Below are 24,052 nucleotides of genomic sequence, written 5' to 3' on the forward strand. Positions count from 1 at the left end.
AATGATATTCTTTTAATTACATTTTAGACCATGTCAATGGAGATGAACTAAATTCAAGAGGATGGATATTTTAGTAAAGAAAATTTCCAAAAGCCAATACCTCCTCATTCACACTTTTATAAGTAGTATGGATTTTATCAACAAACAAATTCAGACCATTTCATCATTAAGGATGGGTGGGACCTTCAGGTCAATGGTTATGCTGCTTATATATTATCTCTTAAATTGGACCATATTAAGTCATACCTAATTAGATGGAGACACTCAAAATTCATTGATCCAAACAAAACCCTAACTGAGCTAGAAAAACAAATTATAGAGACTGAACAATTGTCACCTTGGGACCAAAAGCATGTTTATAAGAAATTTTAGGACACACAAATTCAGGTTAGGAGTTTATGGAGACAAAAATCAAAACAACTCTTGGTACAACTAGGTGACAAGAATACTAATTATTTCCACAAAAGTACCATGTTTCGCCAGAAAAAGAATATTATTGAAGGAATAAAAAATGATCAAGGTACTTGAATGACTAAGCATACAGATATTGCATAAGTTTTTGTCTCCTACTTTTTAGAGTTGTTCACCCGTCAGTCTTTGGGGGACTTAAGTTTCATCTCAAATATGATCAATCCAATCATATCAGAAAAAGACAACTTGTATCTAACATCCATCCCCTTTGAAGAAGAGGTCAAAATAGTCCTTTTTAATATAGGAAGCCTAAAAGCCCCTGGTCCAAATGGCATGCCAGCCCTAGTCTATAAGGAGAATTGGGATTTGATGGGTAATGAAATAATAGAATTTGCCAATGAATTATTCCAAAACCAAAAAAAAAAAAAAAAGCTTAGAGGACTGAACCACACTTTTCTTTATCTGATACCTAAGAAGGTCAATTGTACTAAAGTTCAGGATTTCTGACCAATTAGTATGTGCAATGTGTTATATAAAGTCATACCTTTTAGACTTCATACAATTCTAGACAAATGTATTGTTCCACTTCTTCAATCATAAAAAAAGAGGGCCTGGTTTTTTGGATATTAAACTAGACATGGCTAAAGCCTATGATTGCCTCGAATGGTCTTTTCTCGTAAAAGTCCTTGCCCTAGGTTTTTTTGGGACCTTCTGCCAAATTATTTGGGAATGTCTCTCTTCAATGTCCTTTGTCTTTATTAATGGAACATTTGAGGGGCACTTCTCCCCTACTAGAAGCCTCAGACTCAGACAGGGGGTCCCCTTTCCCCTATCTTTTCATTATAGCAATGGAATGTCTTTCCAAAATGCTTTACAAAGCTAAGGATGAAGGATGTCTTCAAGGAATTCAAATAGCAACTAGAACCCCCTCCATTTCTCACTTATTCTATGCTGATGACATTCTTCTTTTCGTTTGAGCTCATAGTGAGGAGTTGGATAACATGCCAGATCTTCTGAATCAATTCCAAAACGTGTTAGGTCAACTCATAAACCTTGACAAATTAGGAATTCATTTCAGCAAAAATATTCACCCTCGACATCAATGAATGATCTGGAAGCAACTCTAGATGAAAAACCTCCAGCCAAACTCAATACTTAGGAATTCCCCTATGTTGGCCAAGAAATAAACACTCACTTATCCTTTGTGCTTGGTAACTTAAAATCTCGCTTAAATAATTGGAAAGCCGCTATTTAAGTCAGGCGGATAAGCAGGTCTTAATTAGATCAATCATACAAGCCATGTCCATCCACACTATGAGTATAGTCCAAATTCCAAAGAAAGCTTTGGAAAACATTGAAAAAACAATCAAGAACTTTTGGTGGGACAAATCTGAGACCAACCTGCTCCTAGAATAAATTTTTCAAACCAAGAAACCTGTGGGGTTTGGGTTTTAGAAACATCAAACTTGTCAATCAAGTTTTACTAACAAAGATAGCCTGCAGATTTCTGAATGAACAACATAAACTTTGGACTTTGGTTTGAAAAGTCAAATATCTTAAAAGCAAGAGCTTCTTTCCTTATATCATTTCTCGATAAGGCTCTTTCTTTTGGAAATCCATTGCTCCCCAACTTCGTAATGTATCTCAACAAGTAGGTTTTTTGGTCTCTACTGATTCTAATTAATCAATTGCTCAAGTGCCTTGGATCCAAACCCGAAGTGGGTTCCAAATGATTGACCTCCCACCTATCCAAACTATCGAGAACTTGACTTTCTCATATTTCATATCCAATGGCAATTAGAATGTAAACCTACTTAATACTTTGATAAAGACAAGTACCAAAACATTCTAAACACCTTCATCTTTCCTGAAAATCATTCACCAAGCTGGATCTGGTTACCTCATCCATCAGAGAAATTTACTACCAAACAGGCATATAAATTGCTAGAATCCCCCATGAATCTAAACCCTTTCGACAGTCTCAAAACTTGCAAGAAGAGGATCTGGACCCTCCCAATACCTCCCCGACATTAAATGTTTCATTGGAGAGTGATTAACAATTTTTCCCCAGTAAGAAACAAGATGTTTGATAGCACTCAAGAGTGCAACTGCCCTATATGTCAGACTGAGCCAAAGACTATTAATCATATATTCCTTGAATGTCCCCAAACGCAAGTGATTTTATTTGCGACACCTTGGTATATAAATCTAAATGCTATATTTTCATCCTCCTAGCTTAATTGCATTTGTGAAATTAAAAATCTTCCTGATAAGATTTTAACTACTCAAGTTCTAAGTTGGTATGTGATTACTCTTTACTACATTTGGTTTTCTCGAGATGAGAAATGTTTTAAACACAGAAAACTGTCGACTCAGTGGTTGTTATAAAAAATCAATACTGTCTTTAAAAGAACAAACTTTCAGTAGCATCAAGTCACTCCAATACAACATCATGCTGCAGCCTTCTCTCTCTCTCTCTCTCTCTCTCTCTCTCTCTCTCTTTACACAAATACACAATTCTACAGATTGTATCATCTTTACATATACAAACACTATCCATTCCTCTTCTTTTACTTATGGAGTTATTTACTTATCAACAAATCTTGAGTGTCTTTGTATTATAGGAGGAAGAGTAAAGTTGAATTCCGTGGAAGAGGCTCAATTATATGCCACTTTGCAAGGTCTACAATAGGCATTATGGTTATTAAAACAAAGCTTAATCTTATGCTCGGATTCTCAACAAGTTGTTAAGGCATTAAAGAATCATGGGTCTCTCCATCGATCATGCCTGGGGCTTTTGGCTACGATAAAACATACTTTATCAGTCTTTTGAGATTGTATTTGTAAAAAAGAGGTTTTAATTATCCTGCACATGAAATAGCTCATGAAGCAAAATCCCATCCGCAAGATAATTTTTTGGTTGATAATTATCTTCAAGGGATACCAAATGTAAATGACTTTGTTACTCTTCTTCCTAGCTAATATATTTTGTTTATCTTTCAAAAAATAAACCATTTCCACGTTACACAATAGCTTGAATACACATATAATAGAATCATTACACTGGGTACATAAATTCAATAAAAATCTCATAAAAAAATGCATTGCTAATTACTTCATACGATTTTAGTAGTTACATTTAGGAATGCACCAAAAAAACCTCTAGATAAAGGCCTAATAGAATAGTAGAATTCCTGGTCAATTGGTCATTGACTTACGCTCTACCATTACTGGGATCCCAAAAAATACATCTAAACGGTTAAAAAAAAAAAAAAAACTGATATTGAGCTTTTCCCTTAATAGAGAAGAGCCCTTCTTAAGGGGAAAAAAAAAGCTAAGCTAAACAACTAAGATAGAAATTTCTCGATATAGCTTTTTACTTCAACCTCTCGACATAGTTGACAGTTAATGCAATACTGTTTCAGTTGACTTTTTTTTTTTTTTTTATAGCACATATATACACTTTCCTTTTTTAAAAAGGTTTTCTTCCAAATAGTTCTAAGGTCCATCGTCATTTTCCGATTTCTCTGACTCTCAAACCTCTCAGTATCACCTATGAAAAATGCAAACAAATGAGAAGAGATCCTCGAATTACTTTAGAGACGTAGGAGATTAAAAGAGTACAAAAGAAAAGCTTGGGAAACGAAGTGAAGTAGAAAGCTGAACGTGAACTCTGACCATGTTATAAACAAGGTAAACCATTGTTAGCAATGAAAAAAGTGAACATTATATCATGGGAAAAAACAACCATTAGCAGGGAAAAAAACTTTTGTTACCCTGTCCAACTAAACCCCGTCTTTGACTAAAATAGTGGAGGAAGTGTATTGGAAATGTATTTGTAAAACAGGGTGACGATTAGACCTGTTCATGGGCTAGGGCTGTCAACGGGTCGAAACTAGGTAGAATCGATCCCAGAACCAATAAGAAACCCATGGACTTGGAACTGACTCGGATCCTATAGGGTCTGTAATTTTTGACCTAGAACCAGAATGTTCGGTTATTAGGGCAGTCGGGCCCAACCCATGGACCCGATTATGATATGCATGCTAATACTATCCGTACCAAAAATGCAATAAAAACCTATAAAAGCCTAAAATGCAACGAAAACCCTGCTAAAAAGCAATAAAGAACCTGATAAAATAATAGTTACTTTCTTTATCACTTGTGATAAACACAAGTTGAATTGAAAAACTACTAATCACCAACCAGAATCAGTTCACTGATTAGAGATAAATAACTAATTCAAACAACAGGCTAAGTATTCAAAAAAATCGTTGACAATAACTCCATAAGCAGGTAGATGAAACACCCATTAAAAATCCAACGTGCAACTTTTTACTTTTTTGACAATTAAAAAATCAATCTAACATTTTAAAATAAAAAAAAAAACAAAATATTTAAATATAGGAAGACCGAAGATTTCACAATAAAAAAATCAATAGTTTGTCATTGACCATTGGGTAACAAAGGGAGTTACTACTTACTGTTGATGGACGGACGAACGACTGTAGTGTTGATCGTGTTGTGCGATGACCGATGTGCTTTCAGCCCGCAGCCTCCACTCTCTAGATGATGAGATAGATCGAAACAGAGTCACTAAGTCACCAGAAGGTCTAGATAAAACTTCCTCCCTCAAATTTCCAAGTTTCAAATGAGAATTGAGAAGAGATTCAGAGAAAGAGTGAAAGAAGAAAGGACCAGTCTTTAGTTCACTCTTCAGAAAGACAAAAACGAAAACGGTTACAGTTAGGGGGTTGTGGGCAGCATTTCGGTAGGGTTTTGAAAGAAACCCCCACCGAAATGACACCTTTAGCCCCATCTTATTATTTAAATATGGCATATATTATACATACATATATATAGCGCCGGGTCCAAATCGGTTTAGGACAAGGTGGACCCGGTTTTGGCCTGATAGTAATTGGGAATTTTTATTAAGACCTGGAGCCAACCCATCGAGACAAGTTTTGGAACCAAAACTAGTCCAATCGGTCCGAGTTCATCTGGTCTATCAGGTCTGACCCGACCCATTGATAGCCCTAGGCCGGGCTTTGCCTATGTTTTAAGCCCAAGCTTAAACTCGACCATCATGCAAAGTCCAAAGCCTGGGCCTGAGCCTGAGCTTGTTCTTAAATTTGAAAACAACTTTTTTCTTTTGTATTCAATACAATAAGTGCTTTATTTACATTAAAAGCCCTAAAAAATGTGAGTATTGAATAAGGGAAAGAGATGGAAAATATTTTGTGAAGTTTCTTGTACATGTACGTTGTTGCTTGCGTTTCCATGTATAATATGATTCTTGATTTGAGAGAGATCTTCCCTTGCTATGTGGCATATTGGGAGGCTTGGGTAGGAGGAGAGGAGAGGAGAGAGAGAGAGAGAGAGAGAGAGAGAGAGATGAATGAATGAATGAGAGATGGAAAGGGGAATGGGAGAAGGAGATAGCTGTTAACATCGACTTAAAAGCACTATATAATGTACTATAGATTGTTCCAAGGCCACTACCACCAAAAGCATTAGCCCTTGAGCCAAAAGGTTTTTCGGTGCAAATCACCATAAGTAATAATATGGGTCTATAGCACGAAAAAAAAGCTCAACTAAATAATATTATGTTGATCACACTAATGTAGTCGTGTGCAACTAGACTTGTTCATGGGTCGGGTAGCCATCGGGTCTGCCCGTTCTAAGTTGGGCTTGAACATGCTTTAGGTTTGTGGGCTTGAGTTCGGGCCTAAAACACCAGGCCCAACCTTATATTATGCTGACCACACTCACGTAGTTGTGTACAAGTAGACTTGTTCATGGGCCAAGTAGCCCGCAAGGCTGGCCCACTCTATATCGGGCTTGGACATATTTTAGGTTTGCGGGCTCGGGCTTTTTCAAAAAAAAGGAGCCCAACTTGATAATATATATTAAATAGTAAAAACATATTTTTTTTCAAGTATTAGTGAGGTCTTTTATTACTTATGGGTTTTGAGGGCTTTTAATATAAATAAAATACTTTTTGTTTAATAAAAAGTAAAAAAAAAAACCTGTTTCCAATTTTTTGGCCAAGCCCAGACTTCAGGCTTTATATGAGGTTGGGCTCAAGACCTAGGCCCACTGGTCGGCCTGGGCTTAGGCTTGGGCCTGAATATATTCAGTTGATACAAAGACAAAGCTTGGCTTGACCCGGCCCGTGAATAGGTTTTTGTGCAACCAACAGATGATATGTTATAGTAGAGATATGGGATCAAATCCCACTGCCACTAGGGTGGGGGATGGGCTACTTGTTATGTGTGATGGCATATACTTATCACAGAGTGCTCTTCACACCTACCTCATAGCCACATCCCACCATGTGTTGGGAACATCTCCCCATGAATGATAAATACTAAAATATAAGTATGAGAAATGTTTCCAATGTGTAGTTAGGACATGCTATGAGGTTGGTGTGAAGAGCACTCTCTCAGAGCCCATCTGAATTCCCATTACATAGTCCCATGTAGCCAATAAAAAAAAGGACCAGACTTCACTTGCTTGTAGTGGTGTAATATATTCTTCTGAAAACATTGATGGGCCTAATGGTGCAAAAAGCCCAAGTCACTCATTATGTTGATAAAACTATCACATAGGTTACTTTTTGATAGGGGTGCAAGTTAGGCGGGTTGGGTTGGGTCAACCTTAAAATTTGGGCTTAAGGCCCTCTGATGCATTCGGGTTGGGGTCAAATCTAAACAGGTATTGGGTTGGCCAATGAACCCACTCCAAAATTATACATGCATATATGCATTTATGCAAATATGTATATAAATATATATATATATACAAATTTTTACATATATATACATTATATATTATGTAGGAATATATATAATTGGGCCCATAAAATGTCTGAATTCTAAGCTTGAGCCGGTGAGCCCAGCGCAAGGATCGGAAATCCAAACCCAGATGGTATAAAATTTCGGTCTCAGTCGGTTTTGATATGTCTATAATGACCTCCCTCAAGTAAGGTTTTAGAGATCAGAATTGGCCCCACACCCTCAGGGCTCCACAACCATCGATCAGATCTGTATGGCTCATCCGGGAACATTTTCTATTTTGCCTTCTCAGCTACGCTACCTGAATCTCCCGGTAGAGATTGATTAAAAATGCATCTACGTTAAAAATTTAACCCTTCGACTCCAAGTCTCCAACTCGAAGTGGTCGGTCTGGTCGCTCTCTTCAACTCTTCTGTAACTTCTACAAGACTACGACGCTGCTGCTGCAACCTTACATTCTCCCGAACTACAGAACTTTAAAATCGGTGGGGATGCAGGTCAATCTTTCACATTTTCGATATAGTCAATAATGATCAAATTATTCAAATTTCCGTTTTATTTTTATCGTTGTCATAAATTCAGAACTCATTATCCTTAGTTCGTGTTTTTGTTCTCTGGCTACAGATGACACTTTTTTTTTTCTTCAGATCATGGGTTTCGATGAGTTTGTTTCTGTGTTGCTCAGTTTTGATGGAAATAATTGACTAATAGGGCTTGCTTTATTCATGTGTTAAGATTATGATAGGGGTCGTTATCGGCGAGCTAGTTCATGCTAGAATCGGATAATTAGGGTTTGCTCGTGGAGGTGATGGGGAAAGGGCATGTGGTTATTGTTTCTTCGTCTGACGATGAGGATGGAGCTCGTTCAAGAAGCGCGAAGTGGTGCTCTTCAAAGTCGAAATCATTGCAGTCTGTTTCTCATAGAAATTCCAGAAGTTCTAAGAGGGCCCGACTTTCAGGTTCTGGTTCTCGATTATTTACCGAATCCCGTGGAGGAGAAGAGGTATGCTTGTTTTCTACATCTATCGATCAATTCGTTTCCTCTGCATTTAATTTTCGTGAAATACCGATAAATAGTATTCGGTTACAATAGCAACATTCAATATGCCTATGACAAATTTGAGGGAACCCCCCCTACTCTTTTGTTCTTTATTTTGTTCTACGGTTGGTTTGTAGAAAGCGTTTGTTCTGGATATGTCTGTTCAAAATGTAATGGCGCTAAATCTGCATTTACTAAAACGAAGTAACTTTTAAATGTTCATACCATGATATTTTTAGATTAACCTCATCGTGCAAACACTGTATTTATGTATTGTTGTTGATAAAAAGAACATCCAGAATGACAGGATAACAAGGTAATAGCCTAGATTCTTTTGGATAGAAGCCCTTTCCCATCTCGCCTTTGCTAAGTGAATAGAACGAAAGATCCGGAAATATGTGGATAGGTCGCAGTGCCACAGACATCCATAAGGTAGGATTTGGTGATTGGTGTCTCTTGTGTATCCCCTTTCTCCAGTGGCAGGCCATCCTCTTATTCTAACTTAGACTAATTTGACACTTGGAATAATAACTTTCTAAATTGAAAAAAATATGCTTTTCCATATTTAGTTTTCGTCTACAAACCTGAACGGGTTTTCATATATCCTGTCTTATTGTAAGTTTGCTAGTGTTCTTAACTTCAAATTGATGCTTATATGTAATTATTTGTGATTCAGGTTAGTTTTGATGCACTTTATGATGACTTTCACGAAGGCCTTCAAGGCTTTACTGTTGTCAGTGGTATGCCAATATTGATATTTCTACTTTTTTCATTATATTTGAATTTTGTGACCGCTTTTCTCTAATTCTGCTGCCATTTTCCTTGATGTCTCACCTTGCTTGGTCTTACACTTTAGATATGGAAAGATCAGCTTAGAAAATAAACATGTACTTAAACAGTTAAACTGATCCTTTTTTTTTGTTTCTCTTGTTTAAGCACTTGAAAGATTCCATCACAGGTCTACTACCCTGTTCATATTAAGTTAGAATCATGATGTTGTGGTGTCATACTCCTTAAGCCATTTGCATGTCAAAAGCTATTCTAATTGTTTAGTTTATTTTGTCTAATCAATTCCATTTTTTCTCTTGTTGAATATTGAAATCCTAGAAGCTAACTATTGTTTCATCAAAGTCACAAACTGGCACCAAATAAAAAGGTGTATGTAGTGTTTTAAAAGCGCAAGACGCAAAAAAGGCGCATGGGCCAATTTGCGCTTGAGGCGCAAGGCACAAGGCAAGGCGCGTGCCTTTTTGAAGCAAGGTGCAAAAATACAAAAAAATGTCAGAAAATTCAAAAAAAATGCCAAACAAATATTAAACATAATATTAATAAAAAATATAAACTTAAATTTTAAAATAAATGTTTTAAAAACCTATTATCTAAAACTAAAATACATAAACATAAGATGTAAAGCATATTCAAATGAGAATTTAAAAATAAAATCAAACATATAAAAGCTTTAATCTCCTTTTTCACTCAATTGCATTACTTCAAGTAGCTAATGTAATGTAAAACATATTACATTCCTAATTCTACGAGCCACCTTTGTGCCACGCCCCTCGAGGCAAGCCCAAACAAGTTCATGCTAGGTCTTAAATTCTTAGTTCTCACACAAAAAATCCGAGAACCCCCAATTTGGTAATGTTGTTCATTCATTCATTCTAATAAAATATCTTGTTAAAAGGAGTTAAAACTATAAAATCATCAGGCACACGCCCAACCGCTATGTTCAAAAAAGCAAAAAAGCGTCAAATTTTCAAAAGGCGCACGCCCAGGCTGAGCCGCAAGGTGCATCAGGCACACGCCTAGGCGCACCAAGCGTGCTCCTTTTGAAAGGGCTGTGCCTAGGACCTATGCGAGGTGTATACCCTGAAATGCGCCTCGCCTGTGCGACTAGGTGCGCCTGAGGCAGGCCTTTTAAATCACTGGGTGCATGTTAAATTCTATTTTATTTTTGTTTTGTTTTAATTTACCCCTCATTACTTACATGGGTTGCCTATCTTAAATGGAAGAAAATGATACACAGTTTGCATGCCAACCAGTCTTCTCAAGAGACTTTCAGTGCTGCATTTGCCCTTTCTATTTGAAATTTTATTCCATCTAAAATGATTTCCTTCCTTTATTGCAAGTTTGTGTGGATTTTTTGTTGTAGAGTTTTATTAATTTTCAGTGCTTTCATACTGTGTTTTTTATCTTTATCATTTTCCCCTCAATTTTAAATATTACAAGTTCTTGTTGTTCCCTTTCTCTCTTGCATTCTCTTACTTGGAAAAATGGAAAGATGTAGCTTCTCATTTGATTCTTAATTTTATGAATAATTGACATTTATCCTTAATCTTTTTGAGTTAAAAAATGAACCAGGTGCTGAAAATAGAAACACAAACAAGCTATGGGTGGACAAATATAGACCTCTATCCTTGTCAGAGCTTTCTGTTCACAGAAAAAAGGTTAATATGTTATGGCTATTATGCTTTGTTAGTTTTTTTCCTCTTAATTTTTTTTTCTTAAATAGATGAACTGTTATCTATGCTCTAATGAGCAAAAGTAGCTCTATGTTAGTAGGTATATCTATTAGAACCTTCAGGTTTTTTCCAAATCATTTGTCTAGTGATCCCCGGCCAATATATTAGTCTGGTAGGCCATGCATATGTGCTCTTTGATAATGGCTGAACCAAATGACTTATTGCTTTGTATTTTGGTGGATAAAATAATTTAATAATAAAATATTTGAAGGTATAATAATAATAATAATAATCCCAAATTCATTTTAATCTATTAAGGAGCCAACAACCTCCTTAATTCTTTTTGAAAGGTATCAAAAAGTATATTGTATTAGATCTGTAAAAGAGGGTGAGGCACTCTCAAAGAGGGGATTTACAAAATGTTATACAAAAATACATTGTAGCATATACAAAAAACCCCACACCCATTAAAAATGATAAAAACCAATTTTCTTTCAACAACCTCCTTAATGAATTGTGCACTAAAAGACAAAGCAATGAGCAGTTCAGTTCAGCCACTTAAGCTGTTATCAAATGGCTCCTCTTCGTTGATGCCGAATACAAGGCAAGAATATTTTAATTCCTCACAAAGTCACAATTTTAATACTCTGGAAGGAATGCCCCATATATACCAAAACCTATTCAGAAAAATGCCATACTTTCTTATTTTTTTTTTATTATAAAATATAGTGAGAAGAAACAGAATGATACAGAGGCATTCACCAATATTGTTTATTAATTTTCTAAATGTTTTTCAGGTGTATTCACATCATTTTTGTAGTATGTACAAATACACGGGTACATATGTACATAATCCTACTTTTCAAGAAAAATAAAAATATATTTGTCATATATTTTTGAAAAAAACTATGGGATAATGATGAGATGAGGAGCATCTTTATAAGATGAACTAATAAATCTTGGATAAACTGCATGACTTATTGAATAAGGTTATTGGAAACTGTTTATCCAGAGATGTACAGGAACATCTTAGTGAATTTTAGTTTTTTGTTTTTTTTTTGGAACTGTAATGCGTGGGATGTGTCAAATGAGATTCTGAGGTTAGGTGGTTGATGAGATGGGTCTTATGTGATGATTGGAATTTTATTTTTTTCTTCTAATTTTGTTGGAGTGTTGGTGGAGTAAGGTGGTTTTAAATAGATAAATGTGTTCAGGTTCCTAATTGATGATCCATGTTTAAATATGTTTTTCAAAATGCACTCATCTTTTCTATTTTGTCAGGGAGCTTCTGGCTTGGGGGATTTTTGTGTCTCTCTCCTATTCATGCTGGAGTATTTGGAAGGAAAGAGATCAGATTTTCAATAGGAGCTAAAGGTCCTTTGTGCACCTTTGTGTGCACCTTTGTGTAGATCTGAGTTGTTTTTCTAGCAGGTTGGGCTTTTGGCTCTAACAGAGTTTAGTGGCCTTAGTTGGAGGAACTTTTATCTAATTGCATACTGTTTTGGGTGCAGAGGGTGGTATACAATAATGATTATCTTGTGGGCCTTAGAACCTTTGTACATCTTTATACTTAATTTCATATTTGCAAGTGAAACATTGGATGTGCCTGTTTTCAGACTTTCCATGTAGTTACAGCTTTATGCCATTTGATGTTCTTTTTTGGCCTTTTTTCTCTTTTCGTTATTAATAAACTTGAAAGTTATTTTCCATTTATTTTCTTATTTTACTATGCACCATGCAGAATGTGAATTTTATGTTGATTTTCCTGTGCCTATGTGCAGGTTGAAGTAGTAAAAATGTGGCTGGAGGAGCGGTTGAGATACTATACTACTATAAGGAGAATGCCAGGGGTAAAAACTAACAATTCATCAACCATGTAATTGTTAGGATATATATATATATATATATATATATATATATATATATATACAATTTTCTTTTGATATGTATTTATTTTCTTAACTAGCATACCAGAAAAAAGATTTGTGATACAAAATTTCTAAGCATGGTAATGATTTTTCTTTTAAACTGATATTAAATAAGAACTATTCTAATTACTTTCATGATTTTTTTTTGCATTTCCCCCAATTTTTGCTGCCAAGTAAGCCCAGATTTTTATTTGTTAAGAGTGAAGATAAAGAGAAATTACTTTCAATCTACAAAACAAATGTGGGGTTGTTTGCTGACCTTAGTAATTACCAATTTCTTCATTTTTAGAAGTTGGGATGACTCAAAAGCACTCAAATATGTCTGTAGTTAACATTTTTATTGTCAAGCCTTGAAATCAAGACATTTTGATACCTCAAATATTCCTCAATTTTGAAAGCTACATTTTATAGCTTACAGAATGTGAAAAGGTTTTGACACTAATACAATACAATATACTTTACCTTTTCTCAAAAAATAAGGTTTTCATACTTTGCGGGGCCTACTTATTTGAAATTTTCCATTTTGAGATGAAGATTTGACATTTTCACTTTGTGGTTTTTCTTCTTTGTAGATCACTTGCAAAGAAAATGATAATGTTGGTTAAGACCTACTGAGCAGTTGTTAAATATCTTGTGAAGTTGTAGATTTGTTCCTTTGGCTGTGTTTGGTTGCAATGCAGATTTATTTGCACTGATGCAAAACCATGGTAGTACAAATGATTTTGGTGTAAATTATGATTTATTTTTATTCCAAAATTTACCTTATTTTGTTTGATTGCAGTACAAATGAAGTAAAATAAGACCTGAAGCAGAATAATTAAAACCCAAAACAAAATTAAACCAGAATTTGCATTCTTTTCATTTGCACTCCCATGCATTTGTACTAGTTCAAATAAAATTGTACTGCAACCAAATGCAGCCTTTGGAACATTGTTAACTGGTTTAGTTATAGTAGGCTTGAACTGTGAAATGGCAATGTTCTTCCACCTTTAGTTGCCCAATCATGGATGGTGAAGTGAGTCTATATGAAGTCAACGTGTTGGTCAAAAGTTCAAACAACTTTTGACATGCTAATATTGTTATAAGCTCAAGATTTGACTTCTCATAAAATGTGTAGGACAAAGCATCTATGTTTTAAAGGTTTAGACTCCTAAAGCATACTAGAAGCTTGGTAATGAAATATTGTTAGTTTGTTTAGGCCTAACATGCATAAACCTACATAGAAGGAGCAATATACAGGCATTCTCATGTTGTACCAGAGGGGTTAAAATTGAAGTGAATAAAACTAAAGAAACAATTTAGTTAATCTGATTTGAATTTTATGAACAATTAAAATACAATGTCTTGCAGATGTGTGGCCCAATGATTTGTCTCTGTTTTGTACTTTGTCTCGGCATCCTTTTCTAATTAAATAATTAATCTTGAGTCCTAATAGTCAGTTTTCAATGTCATGCGCTGTTTTGAAAAGGTAAAGTATATTTGTATTGAAAAGTGTAACAAAAATAAAAGGGTCTGTATAATGAGATTCTGTACAATCCGCAAGTATTCAAATATCCTCAAAAAAGCTTACAGCCAAAAAGGAAGAGGAAAAGTCATGCTTCACCCCACATGCATCAATGTCATGCCTTGTTCATGCTTCAACAGTCATTAATGTTTGTGGTGGTGGGAAAGAAAATTTTCCCTGGCATTGCTAACTTCAATGATGTTCCATATACTATTTGAAATTTTAATTTTCTTGTAAATTATACATGTGAAAATAAGTGATCTGTTACAAGTTGGAGGGGCTAGAAGAGATTGGGCAGGCCAAAAGGGGTAAAGGTTGAAGTAGTGAGAACTGAGAAGTGATTTAAGGCTCACAGTTTAACAATGCATGTGTCACTGAGTAGAATGTAATAGAAAAACAGGATTCATGTAGCCGACCCCATATAGTTAGGAAAAGGCTTAGATGATGTTAGAATTGCAATTAGTTGTTTATGTTTAATGATGTTTTGCCACCTCAGCCAAAATTTTGGGTACACATGTTCCAATTATAACCCTTTATAATTGCTTCTTGAATATTCTCTCTCTTTATCAACTATCTGTAGCCAAAATTCTTATAGAATCTTTCTTTTTACAGGACAAAGTGTGTAACTGTGTTCTTTTGATTACTGGACAAGCTGGAATAGGAAAATCTGTATGTTTTCCCTACTTTAAAGGCTAATCATTTTAGCCTTCTCAATTGTTATTATCAGAAGTTGCTTCTCTTTTGCACATGGTAGTCACTCATTTCTTCACTTGAAATAATAACTGAGTGCTATCTGGCATCTTATCAAGTCAAGGTCCTCCTTGAAGGTTGTTTCAGGGAAGCTTATTCAAGTCTCATATTCAATCCTTATGAAATATTGACATCTTATCTAATATTATGTTCTTGTATTATGCCCAGTGGGAGGATGAACATTTTCATCCTTACTAGGCCTAAAAGCTACTCCAAGAAGACTTGGGCTTGTTTCTATCTTACTTTTATCTGTTGAACCAACTTCTTAATAGAAGCAGCCTTGTTTTCGGAATACATACATTGGATGATCAATACATACATACATACATACATATTTCTGATCACTATTATTTCTCAACCCTCTAAATTACTGTATCTTGGAATCTTTTAAATTGTTCAGCACATGCGTAACCAAAAGTATGCGGCTAGTATCTCCAATACATTGGATGATTGATCATAAGTTAGAATTACTTCTTACTGGCATGGTTGAGTAATCTCACACTCATGTTTAGGTTATGTCCTGCCTATACCCATCTTTGTTAACTTGGTGGAGCTATTTCTTTCTCTACATGTCTGTGTTATTCATATCTCCCCTCAACAGTACTTTATTAGTTATGCTATACCCATCCACTTAAATTTTGCTATTGTAGTTTGAATCTCCTTATCACCTATTAGTATGCTTCTATAAAAGCTTGTCTCCCAATGTATTTATTCTAGCCTCAGTTTTCTGAATTTAACACACTCTGATTCATAATTTCTTGTTTTTCTTTTTCTTTTTTTTTTTTTGGGGGGGGGGGCGGAATAATGGTTTCTTCTCTATGTTGAGGTACATATTTGGAACTTCATCCCAGTTATCCCTTGAAATGTCATGTCATCACACTATGTGCATATTTATGCTTTTGTGTCAGGTTAAAATCTTCTCTCAGCACTATAGGCTTTTATCCATGAGGGTGCCATAATCTATCTTGCAGGCAACTATCCATGCAATTGCAGCTCATCTTGGAGCAAGATTATGTGAATGGAATACCCCTACACCTACTCTTTGGCAAGAATACATGCATAATGTCAATTCAGGTATTTCAAATGAATCATTTTTACTAATAAAGGGATTGGCAATTCGTCTAGGAATCGTCTACAACTTCTGTCAAGTGATTCATGCAAATGGGATGATTCAGCGATCATACCCACTTACCCAGGACATCTATATGGTTATGAAGACAATTTCCATGATATTTATGGTTATTCAAAGACAACTTGTTATATAAGATGATGGGGATTATTAGCTTAAAACTTCTTGGATGTAAACTCTTGCATGTGTTATGTCAAATAATGGGCTCAACCCTCTGTATGTCCACATGTCAAGTTACTAGGCCATGTCCCAAAGGAATGTGATCTATGTTTTATTTATTATTTATTTCAAATAGTTGATACATGCAAAAAGATGCAAAATATTTCATCCTACATATATATTTCAAATGCATATTAAATATATCCTTTTTCGACCTATGTTTTTGCCATACCATATATGTTTGACCAAAATTTTCATCTATTTTTCATTCCTGAAGATGAATTTCACGAGCTTTTCCTTTCTCTTAATTATGTCATATAGACAGGGGAACTGGTACTTGAAAAACTTTAACCAATTAGAAACCCACGCGAATTTGATGAATATCAGTTGATTGGTTACCAATTGGATGATACCATTGCATGTTGATTGGTTATCACTTTTAAGTTTGAATTTGTGAAACTTGTTGGAACTAATTTTCTTCTTGCCTCGAAACTCATTCTAAGAATTGACTCTTTGAAGCTAAAAAATTTGGCTCCCAAAACAATTGTTTTTTAGCTCTGAACTCATTCTCAAAATAGTGTTGTTCTTTTAAGCAGAATTTTAGCCAAATATAGATTTAGGTATCATACCTTTTTGGTACCATCATTGGTATTGTTTGTTCTTGTGGCATTAAAGTTGTACATGGTGGTGTTTTTTATTTCTTAGTGCTTACCTCGTTGCTTTTAACTATACTTGTACATTATTAGGGGTCCAGTACATGTCAAAGTTGGATGAATTTGAATCTTTTGTTGAGAGAGTAAGAAAGTATCCATTGCTGCCACTATCCTTAACGGGTGGATCAGAAAAACCAGTTATACTCTTAATTGATGATCTGCCCCTGACGAATGGAAGAGTTGCTTACAAGAGACTTTGCAACTGCTTGTTTGTTCTTGCTCGATCAACTCAGATTCCAACTGTTATATTGATCAGTGAGTATGCTAAAGTCGAATCTGGTGACAATACAACACTCGATTGGGAGGAACTCCAGTCATCTCTGGAGAGTGCTGGGGCTTCTAAGGTGGTGACTCTTGCACCAACTTGACTGGAATTATGAGCTCAACTTTGGAAACTATAAAGCTTTGGCTATTACTATCATTTTCAACTTGTTCATGTGGAACTTCTTTCAGGTAACCTTTAACCCTGTTACCGTAAATTCAATCAAGAAGATTCTTTCACGAATATGCAAGGAAGAGCAGTGCAATGTGACTGTTGAGCAGATAGATCAGATAGCAAGATCCAGTGGAGGTGACATCAGACATGCAATTACATCCTTACAGTACTTCTGCCTAAGACCAGGCCTGATGCATTCTTTTCCTTTATCCACTCTGTCTACCAGTCATTCAAAGGAAAAGTTGGAGTTTGGTCCATTGGATGATGGATTTTCTTTACTATGTGGCAGAGATGAGACACTTTCTCTATTTCATGCCTTGGGAAAGTTTCTTCACAATAAGAGAGAAGCTGTAGAGGGCACTGGCTTTGGTATGTAGTAATGAAAGTTGTTTGTATGTTGGAAGGTTTTAATTTTCTATAATACACAATTTGATATTCATTGATGATGGATTTGGCCATGCATCTGGAGCTTGTTTAGGGGCCTGGGTAACCATTACATTGGTTTCATTTAAGGAGTCTCCTATGCCACATGCCACACACAAACATGCACACACAAAAGAAAGAAATGGGGTTGCACATGCATACAACGAAATCCTATTGTCAAACAACCCATTCAGCCAGCCACCCACATGGCATTTTATTTAATCCTGTCAGAGGAAGTTAATTATTAACTAATTTTCACTCTAAAATTCTGGTATGGTGTCCGAGTTCCTCACAACCTATTCAATTGGGGCCGTTTGACACATATTTTGTGGTCAAGGGCTGTCATAACTTCCCAGTTCCCACTTGTTAGATATTCAGAAAATCAGGACTTGTGGAAGGGACTAATTATAAAATGAGGAGGATTAGATTGGTTTAAACCATCTGATTTATCTCCATTGTTCAAATATTTGCAATAAAAACACACATTTAGAATTATATCTGAAGCTGATCTTGTCAGTTAATCTCAATGATAGGACCCATTGATCGATGGGTCCTGATTATTTGAGTTTGGGGCATATAGCATGTCATGTGGTCCCAGAGTATGTTATTGATCAGAGAGTTGTCCCTTGTTGAACCATCTTCTAATTGTTTTCTTGCAGTAATTCTTTTATTTTATGTTGTCATATTGTAGGACAAGATCACTTTCTTCTAAAGGAGAAATTAATGAGGCTACCATGGAAAATGGATGCTCCAGAGAAGGTCCTTTCTCAAGCACATGGAAAAGCAAGGCTAATAGCTGATTTCTTACATGAAAATGGTGATCATCTTTTACTGTATGTGTATTTTCCTGTAACAATGTGTTCATCACTGTTTGCAAGGGATGATACCATGTACTCTTTAGTTTTGTTATAAGGAACACTTGTTCAATATATGTCATGCTTAGTCTCTTCATCATGGACTGTCAGAAAAAAATGTCTCTGTCTAAGAGCAAATAATCATTGTTTTCCTGTGTTCTATGTTACCTAGACATGGCAAGGACATAGCTGACAAGGTTTTCAATATGGGATATTGGGATTTACACTAAATTAAAGTATCCTACATGATACAGCATCAGAGGTCATTGTTTAGTGTAGTGGTAAAATCTCAGTCTGACAAGCATAAGAATGCAGGTTCTAGTCTGAAAGTACCCACTTTATGCGGGAAAAAAATGCCAAAGGTTAGTTCTGTATCCAGTCCACTCCTCCCAAGAACCCAGGTTCCTGGGACCAATATTTGAGTTATGGCCTTTTTTACATGATACATCACCCTTGTACAGCTATCTGAGTATCATAACTTGTGAATTCCCAATGGCAATGTTGTCTATTATGGGCATGCCTTGCCATAAAAACTGTGATTTTGGCACTTAAGGAAGCTTGTGATTTCCCAAGGGAAATTTTTCCTATCAGGGGAATGTCTGCCATAAAAACTGTGCTTTTGGCACTTAAGGAAGCTATGTGCCAAAACACTTTCCCAATTTTCATTGCTAAATTTAAGTACCTTTGTTGAGGCTTGAAACACTCAGTACCAAACATAATCATAACTCCAGAGCTTTGTGCTTGCAGAATTGCAATTTGCAACTTCTGTGGTCCATATAGAACAAAAAAGTTAGAAAACCCTGTTTTTCTCTCAAAATCTATCCTTTGTTTGTGCAGAATAGTGGACATGTTTTCTTTCCCTCTCAAAATCTATCCTCCCTCACCCACACATGCATCTTATGATCAACAAGTTAATCTTTATGCCATTTTTTTCCTTCTCTTTCATCTGAACTTGGTACATCTCTAATGTTGACATGGACACTTGACAGTTAGTTTATATGGGGTGCCAGCTTACACAGGCTTCCAGAAAACAACTAGTTTGCACAGTATCTTCCTGTTTTGTGCCATTTCAGTTCAAATCTCAAATTGACCTAGAAATGTATCCTATGACACACTGGTGCTGTCCATTTGCAAAGTTGTATCCAATTACTAATCCTACCCTTTTTTTTTCCACCATTTTCTAATCCTATCCTATTATAATCTGTAAGTTTCCTGTTGTTATAATTCTTGATTTGAATATACCCCTCACTTTTGATGGTCACTTAATTAGCCCATGTGACCTCTTAGGGGGCATTCTTTTTTCGGATTCCGAGAGGGGGGAAAGTTGGTTAATGGAATTTTGGTTCCCATTGACCAATAATCCCATGTTCTTTTTTCAGATTTATGTGGGGACCAGGGAAAGTTTATTTTCCTGCGGGTAAGTGATACCCATCTCCTCCTAGGTGGGTAAGTAACTTTCCCACCTAGGGGGAAAGTTGCCAACACTTGAATGGGACAAAACTGTCCTTTTTAATAATGAATTTTTATGGCTAAAATGGTCATTGCCTTGTTTACATGTGAAATAAAAGAACATGGGTAAATGCACTTACCAGATAAAAGTGTTTCCCATGAAAAACTCTTACCCAGGTAACTGCATTTACCCGGGTAAGTAACTTACCAAAAAGTGAACGGGGCCTTAATGCAACTGGACAGGGAGGATTAAAACAACCCAATAACTGTGAATAGGCCTGTTAGGGCCTTTGTGATTTTGCAAAAGATCCTAGATGTTGTAATGGTCTTCCATTTTCTTTTCATGCTAAAGCTTGAACCTTATCATTGTATAGTATATTGGGTTTCTTTCTTTGTTCACTAATAAATAATGCTTGAACTTGGCAACTGAGTTAGATAATTGGAATCCGTTATCTATCAAGATGCAGGAAAGGGAAGTTAGTCAGCACTGTTGCCATTTCGTTGGATTTTTCTGCAGTTTCCTATAATCTTTTCGACCTTTCTTTTTCTGCAGTTCTGGATTTTATCAGTGATGAAGCAGTAGAAGATGCATGGGCTGTGGCTTCTTATTTAAGTGATGCAGACTGCCTTCTTTCTACTCATCTGCCTGGGGCTACTTCGCCTCAAGTGATAACTAGCAAATATGAGTTGGAAAACATTGCACAATTAGCTGCTGCATCGGTTGCTGTACGTGGTGTGCTATTTGGAAATTCGCATCCCTCACCTTCCAGGTATGCTTTTATGCGTTCATTTTTGTATTATGTGAACGATGGCTGGTTCATAATCATTAGTACTTGTGATCAGCAGGTGGCACTCTATTCGAAGCCCAAAGCTTTGGCAGGTTGAACAATCATCAAAACGCAACAAGGTGGGTGAAATATCACTCATGGAATTTTCCTTTGCTTTGTTGAATCAATTATAACTCATTAGTTTGTTTGTAATACTGGCTCGCCCTCCCTTCTTCCGTCTCAGTTATTTTCCCTTTTGGAAGGGCAACCAAATTGTATAAATATGAATCATGTTATACCCATTTGATTTGGGACTAGTCATTGGGATAAGTGGGCTGGGCAGATGTGATTGACTTTGATCCAAGAGGGTCCCCACTCGTTGAATAGTCGAGTTTGATGCATAGTTCAGCCATACGTACGGTAGTAGCATCAAGAATGCGCATGTTTGCCTATTGGCAGGCAGCACGCTATTCATTTGGTTGGGTAAGTATCTGCAATCCTGAACAACTAAACAAATCATGTAATCCAATGAACACATAGGTCTCTGATACTTTACATTTTTGTTTGTTTTGATAATTGAGAATTTGCAATTGCAGACCGAGATTGCACGAAATAGGTTTGAAGCTTGCAGTAGCTTGAACTCTTACACCATGTCTGCAACGGCTACTGAGTTAACACCTGCGCTAAAGTGGGTTGGTCTGAAAGCATCAGAGGGTCAAGTTACACAGGAATTTTTTATGAGCAGCAAGATGGAAATTGACGGTTCTGATCGGGAAAGTTCGGATGATCTGGACACCGAGGCTATGGGAGAAGATGACAACGATGAAATAGAAGAATGGTAAGACGTGGTATTTGGAAATGGGTTGAGAAACAAGGGAGTCTGGAGGTGGCTCTCTGTGTAATTAAATTGTAATTACTGTCATAATTTCGCAACGTCCTGTTCTCTAAGCTATAATCTGAATTTCAGTTATTTTGCTATCTGTAAAATGTTTGAGAACAGGTCTATCAAATTTGCCAAAGCTAGTTATAAAAAAAAGTTGGAAAAAAGCCTTTAACAAGAGGCTCGCCTCTTTAAAAGGGTGATCAGTTTATTTTTATCTTTGTAAAATTAGCTCAACTACCATTTTGTTATTGAATACAGCTATCGGTTTGAGGTCAACTCTCCTTGAAATAATGTGGGTGCCAAATTTAGATTTTAGATATAAAATTTATCATTCATAATGAGTCTCACGTATCCCTCCCCCTCCATGTCATATAATATTATCATCATTATATTTTATTTTAAAAATAAAATATGTAAAGTTTATGATAACATACCGAGTTTTGACTAGTAATATATTATACAAAATCAAGGTTCAAAATATTGATATGCCCTACTGGCGTGTGTCGGGCGAATTGATACATTTTTTTTGCTTTTTTTTTTATTTATTTGGAACCATTTCAGTGGGGCTGGTTTAGGATTCTTCCAGCCCTTGAACCGGTCAGACCTCTGATACACCCACAATTGGGGTGTATCAGAGGGGTTTCAAAACGATATCTATCCATCATATGTGTCGATACCTTAACCTTGTACAAAATATAATATAGTATATTATACAAATATGTTTATAATTGCATCATCTTCATTTTCTTCTAAGTCTTGTTCCAATTATATCGGGTTGGTTAAATCGTAGGTGCTTAAATCATTTTATTAATATTATTATTATTTTGAAATTCCTTCACTATGTATTGATTGATATGAATCAAATTGGGTTTGGGGCTTGTCTAGGTAGAATCAGTCCTGAACCGATTATTAGTACAGACAAAATATAGACCCGGAGGCCGGAACCATCTTGGATAATAGTTGGGTGTATTGAGTCTAGATCCAATAGACCTGATTATACTGAATGTTTTCAACCCGCTATTGACCTGCCCAGTTGAACTGTTCAACTGTCACCCGGTCAAAAAGGCGGGTCTGTTTCATCCTAAACCCAGTATTTGAGAGAAAACCATTGATACATGCAGTTAAACTGGTAAACCGCTTGAACCGTTTGTGGGTCACGGTCCGCTCAACCCAAAACATGATGTCTAAAACCCTAGTCTTTTTACTTTTTCCCCTTCTTTCCCTCGCCTTCTCTTCTTCTAATTCTTCTTCTTCTTCTTTTCACACAGCAACCCTTTGCTTCTTTTTACAGAAACCATCATTCTTTATATCTTATTTCTATTCATAATAATCTAATAAGTACATTCTCCCACCACTGTAGATATGTTGTCACTACCTTTGCCTCCATGCTGAATATCTGATACGCGCTGCCACTGTTGATATGCAACCGTCATAGATCTGTTGCCTCTGTTACACAACCGCTAGAGAGTACGAGAGGTGTTGCCGGCGTGAGTTGGGCAGAAATGTCTCTAGGCATGATGATATTCAACTGCTGCTGCTTCTCTCTGCTCTTACTCCCTGAAGATACGAAGTGTTGTCATGGTACTATTGTAACCACTGAAGAGCCACTGCAAGCTATGGCTAATGAGCCTTTCTCCTCCCTCTGTTAAACTCTTTCTCCCTTCTCTGCCCCTCACATTTTCTTATATATTCAGCAAGCCTAGATCTAAAAGGATGATATTCAATGTTCCAAATCCAACAGTGAAAACATTATTACATGTTTAATCGTTTACCCATGATCTGGAGGAAAAGACGGTTCGTTTTCGGGTTTGGTTTTAAAACATTGCTGAAAAACTATACTTGTTTATTTAAATAATGACTTACAATTTAAATTTTGATAATATAGCCTTAGTAAAAATTATAAAAAAATATTAAATTATTTATGTTAAGAAATTAATTATTTATTTTATATCAAAATTATAAGTACGGATTCAGTCCTCACAGAACTGTCCTCACAACCTTTTGGAGCCGGTTCATCGGGAACACCTCTGCATTTCTTTGTTTTTATTCGTGGGGAGATATTCCCTATGCGCACATCTGCAAATGAGTGTGAGCATGGTATGAAGATAATTCTGTGAGGACTGAATCCGAATTCCAAATTTACCATTTAAAATATAAAATATGATAAAAATTATAAAAAATTAATAAAATACTGTATATTTAATAAAATAATCGGTTCAAGGTCTGAATTGGTTTGAGACATACAAGAACCAGAACGGAAATAATTATTTATTGGAACAAAAATCACAAAACTGTGAAGCCAGAACCATTATAATTGGTTTGGTCGGTTTGGGTCCATTGGGTAGACC

At 35.9% G+C, this 24,052-nt stretch overlaps 1 protein-coding gene across 10 annotated transcripts; it reads left to right on the top strand.

Annotated features, from left to right (window-relative positions):
• The first annotated feature begins 7,491 nt into the window (after positions 1 to 7,491).
• On the top strand, positions 7,492 to 21,929 carry ATRAD17 (RADIATION SENSITIVE 17). Of its 10 annotated transcripts, none has more exons than XR_016099502.1 (14): positions 7,512 to 7,705; positions 7,944 to 8,211; positions 8,924 to 8,987; positions 10,609 to 10,694; positions 12,491 to 12,559; positions 14,754 to 14,810; positions 15,863 to 15,965; positions 16,926 to 17,236; positions 17,346 to 17,697; positions 18,443 to 18,568; positions 20,608 to 20,824; positions 20,901 to 20,961; positions 21,066 to 21,304; positions 21,418 to 21,929. XR_016099502.1 is itself a non-coding variant. In XM_088946139.1 (13 exons), the coding sequence occupies exons 2-13, from the start codon at positions 8,017 to 8,019 to the stop codon at positions 21,661 to 21,663; spliced, it is 1,887 nt and encodes a 628-aa protein (XP_088802265.1). In that variant the 5' UTR covers positions 7,492 to 7,693; positions 7,944 to 8,016; the 3' UTR covers positions 21,664 to 21,929. The 10 variants fall into 10 exon arrangements, 8 of the variants coding, with proteins under 8 accessions (XP_088802265.1, XP_088802264.1, XP_088802266.1 ...); XR_016099503.1 differs by having other exon boundaries at positions 7,565 to 7,705; positions 10,593 to 10,694; XM_088946139.1 differs by lacking the exon at positions 21,066 to 21,304 and having other exon boundaries at positions 7,492 to 7,693.
• The last annotated feature ends 2,123 nt before the right edge of the window (positions 21,930 to 24,052 follow it).

The sequence above is a fragment of the Nelumbo lutea genome, chromosome 5 (assembly GCF_056320005.1).
Source record: "Nelumbo lutea isolate HS-2025 chromosome 5, American lotus-T2T, whole genome shotgun sequence".
Taxonomy (NCBI): domain Eukaryota; kingdom Viridiplantae; phylum Streptophyta; class Magnoliopsida; order Proteales; family Nelumbonaceae; genus Nelumbo; species Nelumbo lutea.

Bases quoted from the DNA above. Each gene is read 5' to 3' on its own strand.
- ATRAD17 (XM_088946140.1), top strand. From the start codon at position 8,030: ATGTGGTTATTGTTTCTTCGTCTGACGATGAGGATGGAGCTCGTTCAA. The intron at 8,988-10,592 runs GTATGCCAATAT...AATCTTTTTGAG, and splicing joins AGGCTTTACTGTTGTCAGTG to TTAAAAAATGAACCAGGTGC. The intron at 12,560-14,753 runs GTAAAAACTAAC...TTCTTTTTACAG, and splicing joins CTATAAGGAGAATGCCAGGG to GACAAAGTGTGTAACTGTGT.